Genomic DNA, 17168 nt, shown 5'->3' with positions numbered 1-17168 from the left:
CTATATCCTCGGATAACAACACACATGACATCCTCTAAGTGATCAACCTAGGATTGTCATGGGTCCCTTGGATCCTGATGAGCAAAAATAGGCACACTCCCTCTGACTGCAGCAACATGCGAACCCAGAGTGGGCAGTTCACTTCCATCGGGGGGTCATCCTTCAAAATGGGTATAGCAATATCTAAGTGTATTCTAAATGATATGGCTAGAGCTCTGATTATCCTTATGTTACTGGAATGCCCTTCTTCAGGATACCTGCTGTTCTTTCAGGCAGTTGTTTGGACTAACTGCTAACTTACATAATCTTTGAATTTACCTCTACAACTATAGTGTTCATTCGTTACAACCATAGTGTTCATCATACTTGATTCCATTACCGACAAACATAATTCATTGAACAAACCATTGCTATTTCAAGGATATATGAATGGCTTAATACTGTTGAACATTTTAAGTGATTAATGCTTATGTAGTGGATTGAAGTTGATAGCGTGCTTACTGATTTTTTAAATTTGAGTTTCAGCACAGAATAGGCTCTTCCTGCCCTTCAAGCTGCACTACCCAGCAACCCTCATTTTAACTCTAGACTAATCACAGGACAATTTACAATGAACATTTAACCTATTCAGCAGTATGTCTTTGGACTATTGGGGGTAATGGGAACACCCAGAGAAAACCCATGTGTTCCATGGGAGGACCCACAAACTCCTTACAGAGGATGCCAGGATTAAACTCTGAACTCCAAACTTATTACAGCACTCATAAGTCATAAAATACGTGCAGCACAGAAACAGGGCCTTAGGCCTATCTAATCCATTCCAAACTATTATTCTGTCTAGTCCCAGACCCTAGCCCTCCATATCTCTCCCATCCATGAACCTATCCAAATTTATAGAGGAAAAATCTTGCCTGACAAATTGGTTGGAAATATTTGAAGAGATAACAGGCAGGAATTTGGAGTATTGTGAGCCATTTTGGGCCCCTTTATCTAAGAAAGGATGTGGTGGCATTGGAGTGAGTCCAGAGGAAGTGCATGAGAATGTTCCCAGGAATGAAAGAGTTAACATATGAGGAATATTTGATGGCTCTGGGCCTATACTCACTGGAGCTTAGAAGAATGAGGGGGCAGGGTGCTCATTGAAAACTATCAAAAAATTGAATGATCTAGATAGAGAGGACGCGGAGAGCATGCTTCCTATAAGGGGGGAGTCTAGAACCAGAGGGCACTATCTTAGAATTGAGGGATGCCCATTTAGAACAGTAATGAGGAAAACTTTCTTTAGCCAGAGGGTGGTGAATCTGTGGCACTTGGCCACAGACAGCTGTGCAAGCCAAGTCATTTGGTATACAGTATTCAAGATAGAGATTCAATCAGGGTGTCAAAGGTTATGGAAGAAGGCAGGAAAATGGGGTTAAGAGGGATATGAAGTCAGCCATGATGAAATGGCCGAGGAGACTCAATGGACCAAATGGTCAAATTCTGCTCTTAGGTCTTGTTATGAATGGATAATTATATACAGTAACTAGAGGCCATGGTGTTAGAATATACAAGAAACTTGTGCACTACCTAACACTGGCTGGGATCCAAACTGCTGTACTTCCCACCTGGTGGTATTTCCGCAAGTAGCGTGCTTATAAGGTGCTACATCTCTGAAACCCAGTTTGATTGAAACCACATATGATTGCTCTTCTTAATGAACCAAGATTTTGATGTTAAAAATCTAACTTCGCAAATGGCAAGACTCCTGGCAGTGTGGACGATCAGAGGGATCTTGGGGTCTGAGTCCACAGGACACTAAAAGCTGCTATGCAGGTTGACTCTGTGGTTAAGAGGCATACGGTGCATTGTCCTTCATCAATCGTGGGATCGAGTTTAAGAGCCAAGAGGTAATGTTGCAGCTATATAGGACCCTGGTCAGATCCCACTTGGAGTACTATGCTCAATTCTGGTTGCCTCACTACAGGAAGGATGTAGAAACCATAGGAAGGATGCAAAGGAGATTTACAAGGATGTTGCCTGGATTGAGGAGTGTGCCTTATGAGAACAGGTTGAGTGAACTTGGCCTTTTCTTCTTGGAGTGATGGAGGATGAGAGGTGACCCGATAGAGGTGTACAAGATAATGAGAGGCATTGATCATGTGGATAGTCAGAGGCCTTTTCCCAGGACTGAAGTGGCTAGCATGAGAGGGCACAGTTTTAAGGTACTTGGAAGCAGGAAATGTCAGGGGTAAGTTTACACAGAGAATGGTGAGTGCATGGAACAGACTGCCGGTGGCGGTGGTGGAAGCAGAAATGATAGGGTCTTTTAAGAGACTCCTGAATAGATATATGGAGCTTAGAAAAATAAGAGAGCTATGGGTAAACCCAAGAAGTTCTAAGGTAAGGACATGTTTGGCACAGCTTTGTGGGCCGAAGGGCCTGTATTGTGCTGCAGGTTTTCTAAGTTTCTATGTCACATTGATGTGGCAAAAGCAAATGCCATTTCAAAAGGTTACATAAGTTGCTCATTCAATAGCTGCCATGTTTACAAAATAAATAAAATTCAGAGATTGCAACACCCTGCTGCAGTTTGATATACAACCTAATTGTGAGCATTATTTCCTCCAGTACTTCTTTTTAATTGTAGCTGTCTCATGGATAATTATTACTAGGTGTAAGATCTCATTAGCTTTCAGTTGTAAACTCCCCATTTCAATACAGGCTGTTCCTACAAAATTCTTTTAATGGCCTGAAGTTCAGGGTCCTGTTGTTGACTAGTCCAGTGATGATACTGAAGATCAAAGCCCGAAGATTAATCAGAAGGCTGGAAGTCGAAACCCAGAGGCCAGACCCGGGATTGGAGAACTGTCCACATGTGTGGGTGGGTGTGAGGTGAAAAAAGGTATTTTGCTGTTATTTTTTTTTTGTTGCTTGCTGTGGTCGGTGCTGTTCTGCTTACCATTGTGTAAAAGCTATATTGGCATCGCAATAAGTGGCGACAATTGCAGGTTGCCCGCAGAACATCCTTGGGTGGGTTGGTTAAAAGAGGCACTTCACTGTACATTTCAATGTGCATGTGGTAAATAAATCTGAAGCAATTACAGGAACAATCAATTGGATTAGTTTCCAGATGGGATGCTTCAGTAGCTTGATAACCGAACACTGCTTCACTTGCCTGTTACATTAACTATTTCTCATTTTGTTTTCAAATAACTATACCATGCTCAAGACCAATGATGGATTTTAATTCATAATGCATTACCTCAAGCTAGTCATCCCAGATGGAAACAATCAAAAGGTGGCTGAAGAAATTGTGGAGGTATTAGGAATAATCTTTCAAGAATCACTAGGTTCTAGAAGATAGGAATTGTAAATATCAAACCACTCTTCAAAAAGTAAGAGGCAAAGGAACTTGTAGGCTAGTTAGTCTGACCTCAGTGGTTAGGAAGATGTTAGAATCGATTATCAAGGATGAAGTCTTAGGGCACTTGGAGGCACATGATAAAAATAGGCCGTTGTCAGGATGGTTTCCTCAAAGGAAAATCAAAGACAAATCTGTTGTAATTCTTTGAAGAAACAACAAGCAAGATAGACAAAGGAGAATCAGTTGATGTGTACTTGGATAAGGCCTTTAACAAGGTGCCACACGAGGCTGTTTAACAAGCAATGAACTCATGGCATTAAAGGAAAAGAATCTAACATGGATAAAGCAGTGGCTGATTGACATGAGGCAGAGTGGGAATAAAGAGAGCCTATTCTGATTGTCTGCCAGTGAAAAGTGAAGTTTCACAAGGGTCTGTGTTGGGACAGATTCTTTTTACGTTATATGTCAATGATTTGAATGATGGCTTTGTTGCAAAGTTTGCAGATGATACAAAGATAGGTGGAGGGGCAGGTATTTTTGAGGAAGTACAGAGGTGGCAGGACTTAAGACAGATTAGGAGACTGGGCAAAGAAATGGCAGATGGAATAGTGTCATGAAATGTATGGTCATGCACTTTGGTAGAAGAAATGAAAGGGTTGACTATTTTCTAAATGGAGAGAAAATGCAAAAACTGAAACGCAAAGGGACTTGGGAGTCCTTGTGCAGGATTCCCTAAAGGTTAATTTGCAGGTCAAGGCTGTGGTTACCATTCAATAGGACTAGAATAAAAAAGCAAGGATGTAATGTTGAGGCCTCACTTGCAGTATTGTGTACAGTATTGAGCCCATTGTCTTAGAAAGGATGTGCTGAAACTGGAGAGGGTTCAAAGGAGGTTCATGAAAATTATTCCAGGAATGAAGAGCTTGTCATATGAAGAGCGTTTGATGGTTCTGGGCCTGTATTCACTAGAGTTCAGAAGAATGAGGGGTGACCTAATTGAAACCTATCAAATACTGAAAGGCTGTGATACAGTGGATGTGGAAAGGACGTTTTTTATGGTTGGAGTGTCTAAGACCAGAGGACACAGCCTCAAAATAGAGGGGTGTCCCTTTAGAAAAGAGATGAGGAGGAATTTCTTTAGTCAAGGAGAGATGAATCTGGAATTCCTTGCCACAGGCAGCTGTGGAGGCCAAGTCTTTATGCATTTTAAAGCAGAGGTTGATAGTCTTGATCAGTCCAGGCATGAAAGGTTACAGGGGAAAATGGATCAGCTATGATGAAATGGCAGAGCAAACTTGATGAGCCAAATGGCCTAATTCTACTCCTACATCTTATGGTCTTGTATATGCATGTACACCAGTTACCTTAGTATCAGGTCTTATGTGTAGTCTGATAAGCATCTACAGCTATAAAGTGATCTTCAAAATAAGTGAATTTAGGCATTTTGCTTTGCTCATCACCTTGGCCCTAGTGCACCAGGGTTGAACAGTGGACAGAATACCAAATGCAGTTCTCCTACAATTTGCTGTTAAGTGCAGAGAACTGCAATGTGCCTTGCTGAAAGTTGTACTGTTCCTCCTGCTTATCGTATAGCTTTGCTTAAATAATTGGGATGAGTCTGCACGATGGCACAGGAAGTGGAGCGATCGCAACCTTTGATGCTATGTGAAGTTTGCACATTTGCCTTGTGTGTGGATGTCTAAGTACTCTGGTTTCTTCTAACATCCTGAGAACTTGTGGTTTGGTAAATAAATGACAATGTGGGGTTAACATTGAATTAGTGGCAGAAAGGCTTGTTTCTGATGTCTCTCTATACGACTCAAGTAAGCAATTAAAGGTGGAGGTCAGAATGGAGAATATATGACAAGCAATTGGAATCTCAGGGTCATCCTCATGGATTAAACAGAGGCGCCCTGTATAGTGCTCACCTGATGCAAATTTAAGATCTCCAATACAAATATTTAAAGTCGGTGATATTGCAGTGGAACAACTCATCACATATTTGACGCTGATGAAAAGGTTGACTTGAAGTTTTGCTCTGTTGCACTTTTCTCACAGGGCACATATGAATCAATATTTCCCGGAATGTCATGAAACTATGATGGTTTCACAGCTGAATTACTTGCTACTGCTAATTCATTCATGCATTTTTTTTAAAAAAAACTTTGCTATACAGATCAGCTGTTTTGTGATCAGTCATGTAAATAATTTGCCATACAGTGCTCATCTGGAGCACTTTTAGAAACTGAGAAATGTCATCTTAAAGCTCACTTGCCATCAGGTACTCTCTACCCAAACAAGTTATAATAACCCTGCTTGCTCTGAAGCTGCATGATTTAATCAGGCCATACCTCAGCCTAGCACAGGTTGTTTGACACAGGTTCATCATTAATTTATTTAACTCCTAAGCTCAGGAACAAGTTCACAACCATTGGCCCCCACTGATAACTTGCACTTCTTCCCAACCCTCCATAAACAAACCAGACCTAATCACCCTCCAATCACAGACCCATAAATTATCTTGTGCAAAGTTTGCTCGCAACAGCTACAAATCCACTACTTTCTTTATATTCAACAAGTGCTTGTGTCTGTAATTTGCATTAAAATAATGACAAAGTGCAAACCATATAGGAACAAAATTTATTCCAATTTAAAACAGATTTCAGGATAAGGATATGAAAATCAAGTTCATGTTTCCATGAGGGTCAAGCTACAGAGGTCAAATGAAACTATTACAAAATTATGGCCGAAAAATACTGTATTAATAACCAGTAAGACCCTTCTTGGGTGAATTATACAAGATTTTTTTTTATTTTTCAAAAACTATGTCCCTCCCCAAACATCAATACATGCATTAAAATGACAATTTAAAAACAGCAGTTATAGCTCTTAAATAGTTTAAAGTTTCCTTTTAACAGGACCTAATATACAAGTCCAACCTAAATTTCCACCACATTGGCACTTGGAGAGTCTGGCACTACAAAGAAGGGACTTGGCACACTTCAATTCATTATTCTACATAATTTACATTTGGTTTACTTAAAAAAATTCTGTGAAAGATCAGTAATACATATTTTAGTTCAATACACCACTGCTGATGGCTGCCATGCTTCAATTTTCTTCAAAAAGTTACAAGCATAGAAATACACAACAAAATATGAAGTTTGTATATCCCACCAAATGAATAATAAAATGTTAACATCCCAAACCTATGACAGAACAGTTACTTTGCATGAAGGCAGGACATCTACAGGAGGTATAATATTCATTCTACACACAACCTTACTGAAGCTAAAGATGACTTTTCAGCTCAAACTGCAATTCCCCCCCCCCCCCCACCCAAAACTGAACAGGCTTATTTTTGAGCTTTGAGTACCTTGATTATTGCATGGACAGCTATGAATGATTTGCTGTGTTGAAGCAAAGTGAGATTGTTGCTTACATAGTTTTCCAACCCTATCAAATCTGTACATCATCGGGTTTTTAATCTGTTTATCTAACAATATACTAGCAATGGAAATTTTTAATGTTCTAATTACCTTACTGATGAATGAACATATTACCAGTTTTAAAACTTTAAGATGTTATTTTATGGCTCTGCAAGAGTTGCCTTCACTTCTAAAAGCTGCCAGAAAGAGTGCATTACAGTCTCCTCCAGCTGCTCCCTTTACCAACCAGCAAACAAAATGACAATCAATTGTTAACATTTTAACTTCATGGTGCAGGGATATGCAGCCAGATAAAACATTGTCAGATGATACATATGCCTTCCTCTCTCAAACACAGTGCCTAAAACAGTAGTTAATCAGCAGCATTTCAGATTTAATCCACCCTCAGCATACTTCAACTTGCATACCTACTGGAATGTTGTAATGATCACATTGCGTTTTTCTTTCCAACACTGAGAAAATATACTTGGTAACAGGTTGTGATAGTATTTGCAGTACAAACAAAAGGCCTCAATAAAAATATTAAACATTTTACTTCAACAGAACATTCTTAAATCACTGTGAATGCCAGGATAGCTGGGACTACAAGTAGCAACAATTATTGTTAATCAGAAACCAATGGTACATCCCATCTAGCCAGAAATTTCACGAATACAGAGAAGTCAATGTTGAAGTGCAAGGATCCACAAGGATGGAAATCTGATGGAAAGTTGATAATTAGTAAGTGAGCAGAAACAGCAAAATTGCTTACTGTGATTGTTTACTTTCTCTCCTGTACCTTCTCTGGGCAAGAGTGCAGGTACTATTCTTCTGAATGGACATGGTATATGTACACTTCAACTCAAATTTTATTTTGCTTTTGCCAGTAGAGTTGCCAGACCTGCCAAAGAGCATGGAAAATACGGGAAACAAAGACCTCCAGGTACAGGTTGCCACCCTAATATTCTAATACCAAGGCATTTATGAGTAACTTTCCACAGAGAAAATGTTACAGTATAAATATTCTCATCTCATATACACGAGTCACTGATCTATTATTTAAAATTTGTAATTGCATCTTCATGCAACAAAATTAAACATGGAAACTGATTAATATTCACTGAATTATTATTTGTGTAGGAATGGCCAATGTGGTAGGGGGCAGAATAGCAGGTGTCATGAGATCTTCTGAAAGCAAAAACAAGCACTGCAGATGGTAGAATTCCATAATGAAAATAGAAAGTGCTGCAAATACTCAGGTCAGGCAATACCTGTGGAGAAGATCCTAGATTTAATGTTTCAGCTGAAACATTACAAAAGCTCAAATGAGAAAATCTGCAGATGCTGAACTGCTGAGTTCCTCCAGCATTTTATATTATGAAAGCTTCTGTGTGATCTGTTATTTCCAGCACTTTCTATTTTAAGAACATCTGTAGGTGATCAAACCGAAGAAATTTCCTAGCAGCTATTACTTAGAACAGAAGAAAAACTAGGAATAGGCCACTTGACCCCTCATATCTATTTAACTATTCAATAAGATCATGACTGTCAACATTCATCTCAATACCACTTTCCAGCAATAACCTAACATCCTTTCATTTCTGTAATGTTAACATGACACTTTAGTAATTTAAAATTAGTTTTTGCAATGACCTCATTAATAATCTGACAAGATAGGTATAAAAATATAAAAACAATAGCAAAATAACAGTGAAATAATTATAAACAGCTTCCTTTATTTAAGTGGCCCTCTTTTGTCACAATTTCCTCCCAAAAAACCTAGTCTGATAAATTACAACAATGAATCAACAGATTAAAATCAAACCTTGTATTGTAGATTTCACTGCAGTAATAAATACTTCCAAATTTAATTGTCCCACAGCTCAGTGACCTGGCTCAATCTAGATCCCTGGTGTTATCTCTGTGGATTTTGCTATCCCCCTCCGACCTATGGATTTCTTCCAAATGATTGTCTCCTCCCACATCCGAAACATAAGAGGTTGATAGGTTAATGGGCCACTGTATACAGCTCTGTGTAGGTTAGTGGTAGAATTTGAGGGGTATTGATAGAAATGTAAAGAGAATACAATAAGTGTAGCATAAAAAGGAGCCTGATAGTTCGTGCCAACATAATGGGTGTAGCGCCTGTTTCTGTGCCAGATGACTACTTAAAGTTTATCTCCAGTCCCAATTTTTAAAGATAAAATATTTATTATCATCCTTTTGCAAACAGCACTATTTCCTGATTGATATAGGCTTTCAAATATGGAAAAGTGATTAGACATGATAAATTAAGGATATCGTTGATCACTCAAAACCCTATTTCTGACTTGGATCCCCAAACATCTGCAGAATACCATCCAACACAGAAGCTTGAGATAATGAAAACAATGTGGAAAAAAAAGCCAATACCATTCAAAACTGTAAAGCAGATAACTAGAAAGATTAAAATGCAATTGCAAATATGCCACTACTACAAAACTTGTTCGGCTGCCTCAAGGAATAAACTGAAAGATCTGTGACCAAAGTTTGGTCCCTTGGTTTAAATATACCACAGAGGCATTTCCCATTTTTACTCTCCTATAGTATGCAAGCATATACTACGTACATTTTATACAATTTCTTTTGCAAATCTGGGTTAAAGTTTAAAAAAAACTACCATCCTCAAATTGGTAAATTGTTTCACATCACACTGAGACCCATATTCACAAAAGTAAATGTGCAAAAAGTGTTAATTAGAATCGACGTAACCTTTCCTTGTATGGGTCCAAATTCTCAACATGAAGTGTACAAGTTATACATAAAACTCAAAACTGCACAAAACCCAGGGCCAATAATATATCGCTCTATGCTTTATGTAGTGTTTTTACTAATAAACATTTGGATCCAAAGAGAACTAGCATCTTCTTTGGAAAATTTGGATGGTAAAGGGTGTAAAGTGAAACAAAATCTTATTTACATAGGCTGGTTGGCTTTAAAATCAAAACAAGCTATACATTGCTGAATGTTAGAAGTGAAAAAATCTTTTGGTTATATTTGAAAATTATAGACTTGAATTTCCACTGCGATATAACATTTACAATCTTCAATTTATTAATCTTGGCTAACTTGAGTAACATGTTCAAAAGCTACATGTACTGCAACCATCAAATCCACTATAAATGTAAACAAACTATTTAAAAGTCAGTTTTTCCTTACTTAGGGACTTGAGAGACACTGGTTAGACATTCTGAACTAAAGGATCACCAGCTATCCAAATCATAAAATTGCTTAGTGTTATTTAAAAATTGCAACATTTCATAATAATGACATCTATCCACAGAGCTCAAAATAAAGTGTTATGTTTTATAACTGCATGCACACAAAGTTCAGTTCCAGAATTCTGCTAATTCTCTTTTCAAAAAAAATATTATGCAAAAACTGCATCCTTCCTGAAATATTAGAAATTGAAAAGTTCAATAGCATTATAATCTGCTGCAGACATTCAATATAAATGGCGAAGAGTTGCATTTAACGGTAAATTCTAACTTGTCCAAAACCATTCAGACTAAGATAAATGCACACTATTCATTATACAAAGACACTATTCATTTTGGGATAATTAAATCATTCCTTCTGATTGGGGAAGATATGGGAGTTATTATTAACAAAGAAGATTATGGGGAAAAGCTCTCTTAATAAAATTTATATATTAGTCAAAGTTGGGCTAACACACCAATTATTGAATTTTTATTCTGCAAACCTGATTTCCTCTTGATCTCTATCGTAACATTCCCACTTTTCTGCAAAGATTATAACAATGTAATTCCACTCCTGAATTACATGTCTTTTTCACTTAATAGATCATTATTTTTTAAATGGTTAAACACAAGAGGGACAGGAAAATGTTTAAAGGAGAAAAAGTTTTGTTCTAATCTTATCTAATAAAACTGAAGTATATATATTATAGGCTTACTTCAGGATTCAGTAAGGCACTCTATACTTCATTGCCCACAGATTTCTTCCTGCTGCACTATGTTAAAATGTACAATTCTTTCTCCGTTTTGTATCCAAAATGATCTCCCCCACCCACTGTACCTGCTCCCCCTGACATTGTCTAGTACTGTCAAAATGTTAAAGAGATTTTATGTAAACAATTAAGGAAACCTTATGCTGTATAATTATATTGCGCGTTAAAAATGGCACTGAATATAAACATGAAACTTTTGTAGGCAATTAGAATGTTTGATAATGATCTGTAGTGTAGAGAACACTTAACTGTTTTAAACAGCAATTTAAGACGACCAGGGAGGGGAGAAAAAGATAAAGAACTTTGTAAAAATAATCACATTTCTCTTTCAATCTAACCTGACATTCAAAGTGTTTTAAATAAAGTCAAATGCATACTTGCATGTATTACTTCACATCTACTAGCTCCAAAATTGAACTCTGTGGTACTTAAAATCCCAAAGCATTCCAACGGTAAAAACAGAAGAGGTATGTGCATAGAGAGGTTAATTTGATGGTGCTCTTTTTATTCTCTTCACTCATTCTGATATGGTATATTTATTTTAAGGGAAACTTTTTGGAAGGAACAGTAAATTTAAATTTGATGCAACTGCAGAAAAACTTAAAATTTCTCCAAAAATAGCACTATTATAATTCCAGAAAATTAATTTTAATACTCAGATCAAGCATTACTTTTTTTTAAAACTGAAAAAAGTGTCACACAGATCTACACTGCCTGCCACCCGTTACAATATATTTCCGTCAATCAAAATTTTTAGCCTGCACTGTTTTAACCTAACTTAATATGAATAAACTATTCTGTAGTTACAATGGCATTCTCACGATGACTCATTCCATATATCTCTGCTTATCAAATTACACTTTCGACCATGTTTGAAATAATAACAAACAGATTTATTTAACTCTGAATCATCAATCTGCATTCCATTAAAAAATACAACAAAGCCTATTATCTACAACTATACTTCTGAACTGACAACAATACTTGAGAAAGCATTTCTTGGATTATAGTTGAACAATAAAATGCAAAATGTTATGCCTTTGCTACTCTAATTCATTCTATCCCAGTTGTTCAGAGCGAAAAGATCCATATATATCATTCACCACAATGTTGAATCTGGTGCCCTATCATTGGCCAAAAACTCAGAGCAAATGATAGGGCACTTCCTATGGTGACAGCGAGAACTACAAGTCAGAGGCTTACTTAAACTTAACAACTACACTATCATAGAGTAGGGAGCAGCAAAATAATTTGAATGCAGGAAAAATACATTTTCAGCTGCATAAGGAATTTAAAAAGCGCACACACTTTTGAACATGCCATATTCTGCTATACAGGCCGTCCCCGAGTAACAAACGGGATACATGAGATACATTTTTACAGATGCCCTCTAGTCAATTTTCCCCACAAATCAGGAAATACACAAAACTCATCAATATTGTAACCACACCTCCGCAGTATGAATGAACAGCATCAAAAGCACTAAACACTGGTAACAAACAATTACTGAAAGTGGTGAGAGAGAGGAAACTAATTTTGCTGTTCATAAGAACAAATGTATGCATGCACGTTGGACTATTGAATTTAGTATTATGGGAGCTCATATATAGGGGTGACTATAATTTGGGCACTCATAACCCGGAGATGGCCTGTACCAAATCACCACTGTGAGATGTAGCATTTATATCAGGACCACTGACAATTATTACTATTACAAAGCGGTCTTGATATTCGTTTGGTGAGGTCAGAACTTAAAAATGTAAGGTACATTATAGTTATGGCACTGTGCAGCATTTATAAAAGCCATCCTTTCACTTTTGTACAGAGAAATCACAAATTAAGAGCTGTGTAGTGCAACTTTCTTGGCACCTGCATTCCTATAAAACAGAGGTTTTCTTTTCAAAGCCTGATATACCTATTAAAAAAAAAAGGTTCTGTAAAAAGTACCTGACTGCATAAAACTATCCTTCTATTAAAAACTTTCAAGGTTAAAAACCCTCATCTAGCTATAATTAGCATAAACTGTCAACTTACTTTAGTTTAGCAAGTCATCCTAAAAAAATTCCATAACCTGCTACTGTAGTGTACAGCAGTTTAAAAAAAAATCGAAGTTTGGCAACAGGTAAGCATCTGTAAACCAATTAATACAGAAACATTCTAACCTGAAATCAAGCCTAGATATACTGGTCCATAAATTAGATAAATACACTTATTTCTTTATACTAGATTTGGCTTCATTTATTTGCCAAGTAATCATTATTTCCACATCTCAGGTTTCTAAGCACTTGAGCAAATTTGCCCCACCACCCCCAGTTTTCCCCATGATATTTGCTCAAGATGAAATTGCTTAGTGAGCTCCCATCTTTGTAGTCCATGGCTGAAGTACAGCAAGTAGCAAACTATATGTATAACATCAATAATTTATTTTTAAAAAAATCAAAAAAATAAATCACAGTATCAATACTTTCTCATTGATCAGGAAAAAACAAACAAACCAGAAACAGTACATCAATTAAGCAAGTGATGCCCTTGTTTCTGTAAGACAGAGTTCTGAAACATCACCACTTCGCACCACAGAGTATATCTGTGATCAGACAGCAGAAGGCCAGCATAACCAAAAAAGCATGAAAAGGGAGTGGCATTGCATTTTGATTTGGCAAGTGGAAGAACACTTGCTATTTTTTTGTTTGAACAAGCATTAAAGAGATTGTAGCTTAAGCCAACTATCTGTTATACAGCTAGTTATTAAGTGATATTTGAAAAAATGGAAATGTAGATTGGCACCAAAAAGATGCACTTTAAAAATGTTGTGTCCCCTGTCCCTCCCCACCCTGCACTGTTGAATAAAACAATTTTCGTATTTTTTTTAAAGAAGCTACAACTCCGTGGACGCACAAAGACAAGTATCCAGGATGACAATTAGCAGTTTGCAAACTTCACAGATCATAACAATTGCGATCATTATGGTTTAAAATTTCTTATTTCCATTCTTTACTGCTTTGGTCAGGTCAGACCAAGTTGTACTCCTTCAGATTCAGTTGTAGGATTGTATCTTTGACGGCAGCAAAAACGAAACGTATGTTCTCTGTATCTGTGGCACATGTGAAGTGAGAATAGATGATTTTATCACTATCTGGATTCAGATCAACAAACATCTTCAGAATGAATTCTCTGGCAGCTTGTGCATCTCTTTGTGGACCTATAAGCAAACAAAGAAAAAGAGCAATTGTCTTTGTAACATCTATAAGTTTATGAAGAAACAATGGTCATATGCCACAAATATAGTGATTAGCTTGTCCATCAAACGCTTATATGTTTAGTCGGCTCAGTAATTCAGTCTCAATTAAATAGCTGCTTTCATATTTCCAACTATGGAGAGCTGAGCTATTGTGATCTTATTTACTTCTCTAATATGCAAATAGCTCTCCTACAACCAGTTGCATGATTGGGAACTGCTTCTCCATGCATTAACATCTATATGATCAACACTTTGGCAAATATGGATATGAGGTTCTATCAGGAGGGACAACATAGCAGTCCATGCACTTAGTGATATCCTCAATACAAAAGAATGTTTCACTGATCCTACAGCATCAGGAAGATTCAGTTATAAAAGTAGCTTTGTGAAAGTAGTCAGGTTTAATTAAAGTGCTAATCCTTTCATGATTTACAGGGATCAATGACCAAAATAAAAATAGAGGATATGTAACACTGAACATCCATAACTTGCTAATGAAGACAGTTATTCTTTCCCGTGTGTAGCATTTTAAAAGATTATATTGACAATTAATCTCAGGAAACAATATAATCTTGTTATACCCACAAAATGCTGGAAGCACTCAGCTGGGTCAGGAAGCATCTAAGCAAATGAATAAATAGTCATTGTTTCAGGCCATGACCCTTCAGTCTCATTATGTAATGTTGATTGTGTTCTTTCCCAGAGGTGCTGACTGCCCTGCTGAGTTCCTCCAGCAACCTGTGGCTCTGGATTTCCAGCAACTACAGAATCTCTTGCTTATAACCTATTATGCCATCTATTGGTCCACCATTCTGTACAATAAACTAACTTTTCCTTGCAGAATATCTTAAGATGCCTTTCACAAAGACAATTACTCACACATGACTTGTGTCTACACACAGCTCCAATGCCATCTTCAAGTCTGCCAATGACACTTATTGGTAGACAAATCACAGATGACACTGAGTCAGCTTACAAGATCAATATAGGTCACTTTGACACTGCACTAAAATGGACTTTTTTTTGGTTAAAATTGTATTTACTTGTAAAAGAATTGTACTCAATGTTTTTCTTGAGTGCTGCTTACATGATGCTATGTACCGTTGAAGCTCCTGCAAGTTTTTCATTGCAACTGCGTATACATGCACTTGTGCATATGAACTCTACTTTCAGTATCCCATCTAATCTCGCTGCCAAAGACTCGTGTCCCCTGCATCCCTTCATATAATTTTACTAACCAGTAAAGTACTGCATAGAAATATTTTTAGAACAGCAGTTAAGTATTGTGCCAACATTAATGCAGTTTCCATCTTATGAACTAAAAAAGAAATAGCTTGGAATTGACCTGTACCATTGCAAGCAATGAAAACATAGATCAGTCACTCGAGAAAAGGTAGCGCGTACATATAAAACAGAATAGCGCAGCACAGTAGCAAGCCCTTTAAACTGCACACAGTTTAGATTACTCCTTCCTTTCTGTTAAAATGCCTCTCGAAATGCCTCTTCAATGTGGGTTTCATATCTGCTTCCACCACTTTTCCAGGCATCGCATTCAGGCACTGTGCAAAACAAAAGCTTGCCTCACAAATCTCTTTTGAACTTTCAATGGCTCACCTTAAGCTACAGCTTCTAATATGTAATTATTCCATCCTGGGGGGAAAAGACCATCTATTCCATCTACACCTCTCATAATCTTAGAAACTTCTATCAGATTGTTCCTCAGCCTCCAGCTCTCCAGAGAAAACAATCTAAGTTTGTCCAACCAATCCTTCTGGTTCAAACCCTTTGTCAGAATCAGGTTTATTGCCACTGTCTTAAATGTGAAATCTGTTCTTTTGCAGAAGCAGTATAAAGATGCAATTATTATTAATTACAAAATAAATAGTGCAAAAAATGGAATGAGGTAATATTTGCAAATTTGATGAAGGAGAACAAGCTGTTCCTGAATTGCTGAATAAGGGCCTTCAGATTCCTGTATCTCTTCTCTGACTGAAGTAACAAGTGGGCCTGCCTCAGATAGCGAGGCCTCTTAAAGATGGATGTTGCCTTCTTGAAACATTGCTTCTTGAAGATCTCCTCCATGTGAAGAGGGCTGTGCTCATGATGGAGCTGGCTGAGTCTAACATCTTACACAGCCATTTGCGATCCTGTGCACTGGAATCTCCGTACCAAGCTGTGATGTCAGAATGCTCTTCTTTATACATTTGCAGAAATCAGCAAGTCTTTGGTGAGATACCAGATCTCCTCAAACTCTTAATGAAGTAGAGGCACTGGCATGCCTTCTTTATGGTTGTATCACCGTGTTGTGCCCATGATAGGTCATCAGGAATTTTAAAGCTGCTCATCCTTTCCCATGCTGACTCCTTAATGAGGACTGGTGGGTGTTCCCTCAACTTTCTCTTCCTTAAGACCACAATCAATTCCTTGTTCTTGCTGAAGTTGAATGCAAGGTTGTCATGACACCACTCAACCAGCTGATCTCTCTCTCCTGTATGCCCCCTCATTTTAATTTTAGATTTTACTAGCAACAATGATATAATTACAAACAATTTATAAATGATATTTCTGTCACTTCACATAGAAATACAAAGTGATGTGTACAAAGTGTGTTGGTGCGTGGCCTAGTGGATAAAGCATCAGTCTAGTGATCTGAAGGCCACTGGTTTAAGCCTCTGCTGAGGCAACGTGTTGTGTCCTTGAACAAGGCATTTAACAACACATTGCTCTGCGACTACACCGGCAGCCAAGATGCTTGGGTCCTAGTGCCCTTCCCTTGGACATCGGTGGCGTGGTAAGGGGAAGGCTTGCAACTTGTGCAACTGCGGTCTCCCATACAACCCTGCCCAGGCCTGTGCCCTGGAAACCTTCCAAGACGCAAACCCATGGTCTCATGAGACTAACGGATGCCTATGTATGTACAAAGAGTAGAATAATGGGCTAAGCATGAATCCTTGAGGTACACCTGTGTTGACCATCAGAAAAGAGAAGATGTTATCAGTGATCCATACTAACTAATCTGGGCAACATCCTAACAGACTTCTTCTGTATCCTCTCCCAAACCTTCTCATCCTTCCTATAAGGCAGGGACCAGAAGTATTCCAAATGTGGCTTAACCAACACACTTTCCAAACATGCTAATCAGACCAG

General features: G+C 37.7%; 1 protein-coding gene across 2 annotated transcripts in view; it reads right to left on the bottom strand.

Moving 5' to 3' along the window:
• Positions 1 to 5974: 5974 nt before the first annotated feature.
• LOC132406035 (guanine nucleotide-binding protein G(q) subunit alpha) overlaps positions 5975 to 17168 on the bottom strand; it is a 134559-nt gene continuing 123365 nt past the window's right edge. Inside the window, exons 7-8 of one of the 2 annotated variants that reach the window (XR_009516045.1) lie at positions 11960 to 13982; positions 5975 to 11907 (exon numbers count right to left, since the gene is read on the bottom strand). Coding sequence is in view for 1 of the 2 variants with exons in the window: in XM_059991194.1 (XP_059847177.1) it covers positions 13792 to 13982 (191 nt within the window). In the remaining variant the exon portion in view is untranslated. Of the gene's footprint in view, positions 13983 to 17168 lie in introns of both variants that reach the window. The other variant, XM_059991194.1, reaches the window with a different exon arrangement.

Source organism: Hypanus sabinus, chromosome 16 (genome assembly GCF_030144855.1).
Source record: "Hypanus sabinus isolate sHypSab1 chromosome 16, sHypSab1.hap1, whole genome shotgun sequence".
NCBI lineage: Eukaryota > Metazoa > Chordata > Chondrichthyes > Myliobatiformes > Dasyatidae > Hypanus > Hypanus sabinus.
The sequence above is the reverse complement of the archived record's forward strand: the minus strand, read 5'-3'. Positions and strand labels throughout refer to the sequence as shown.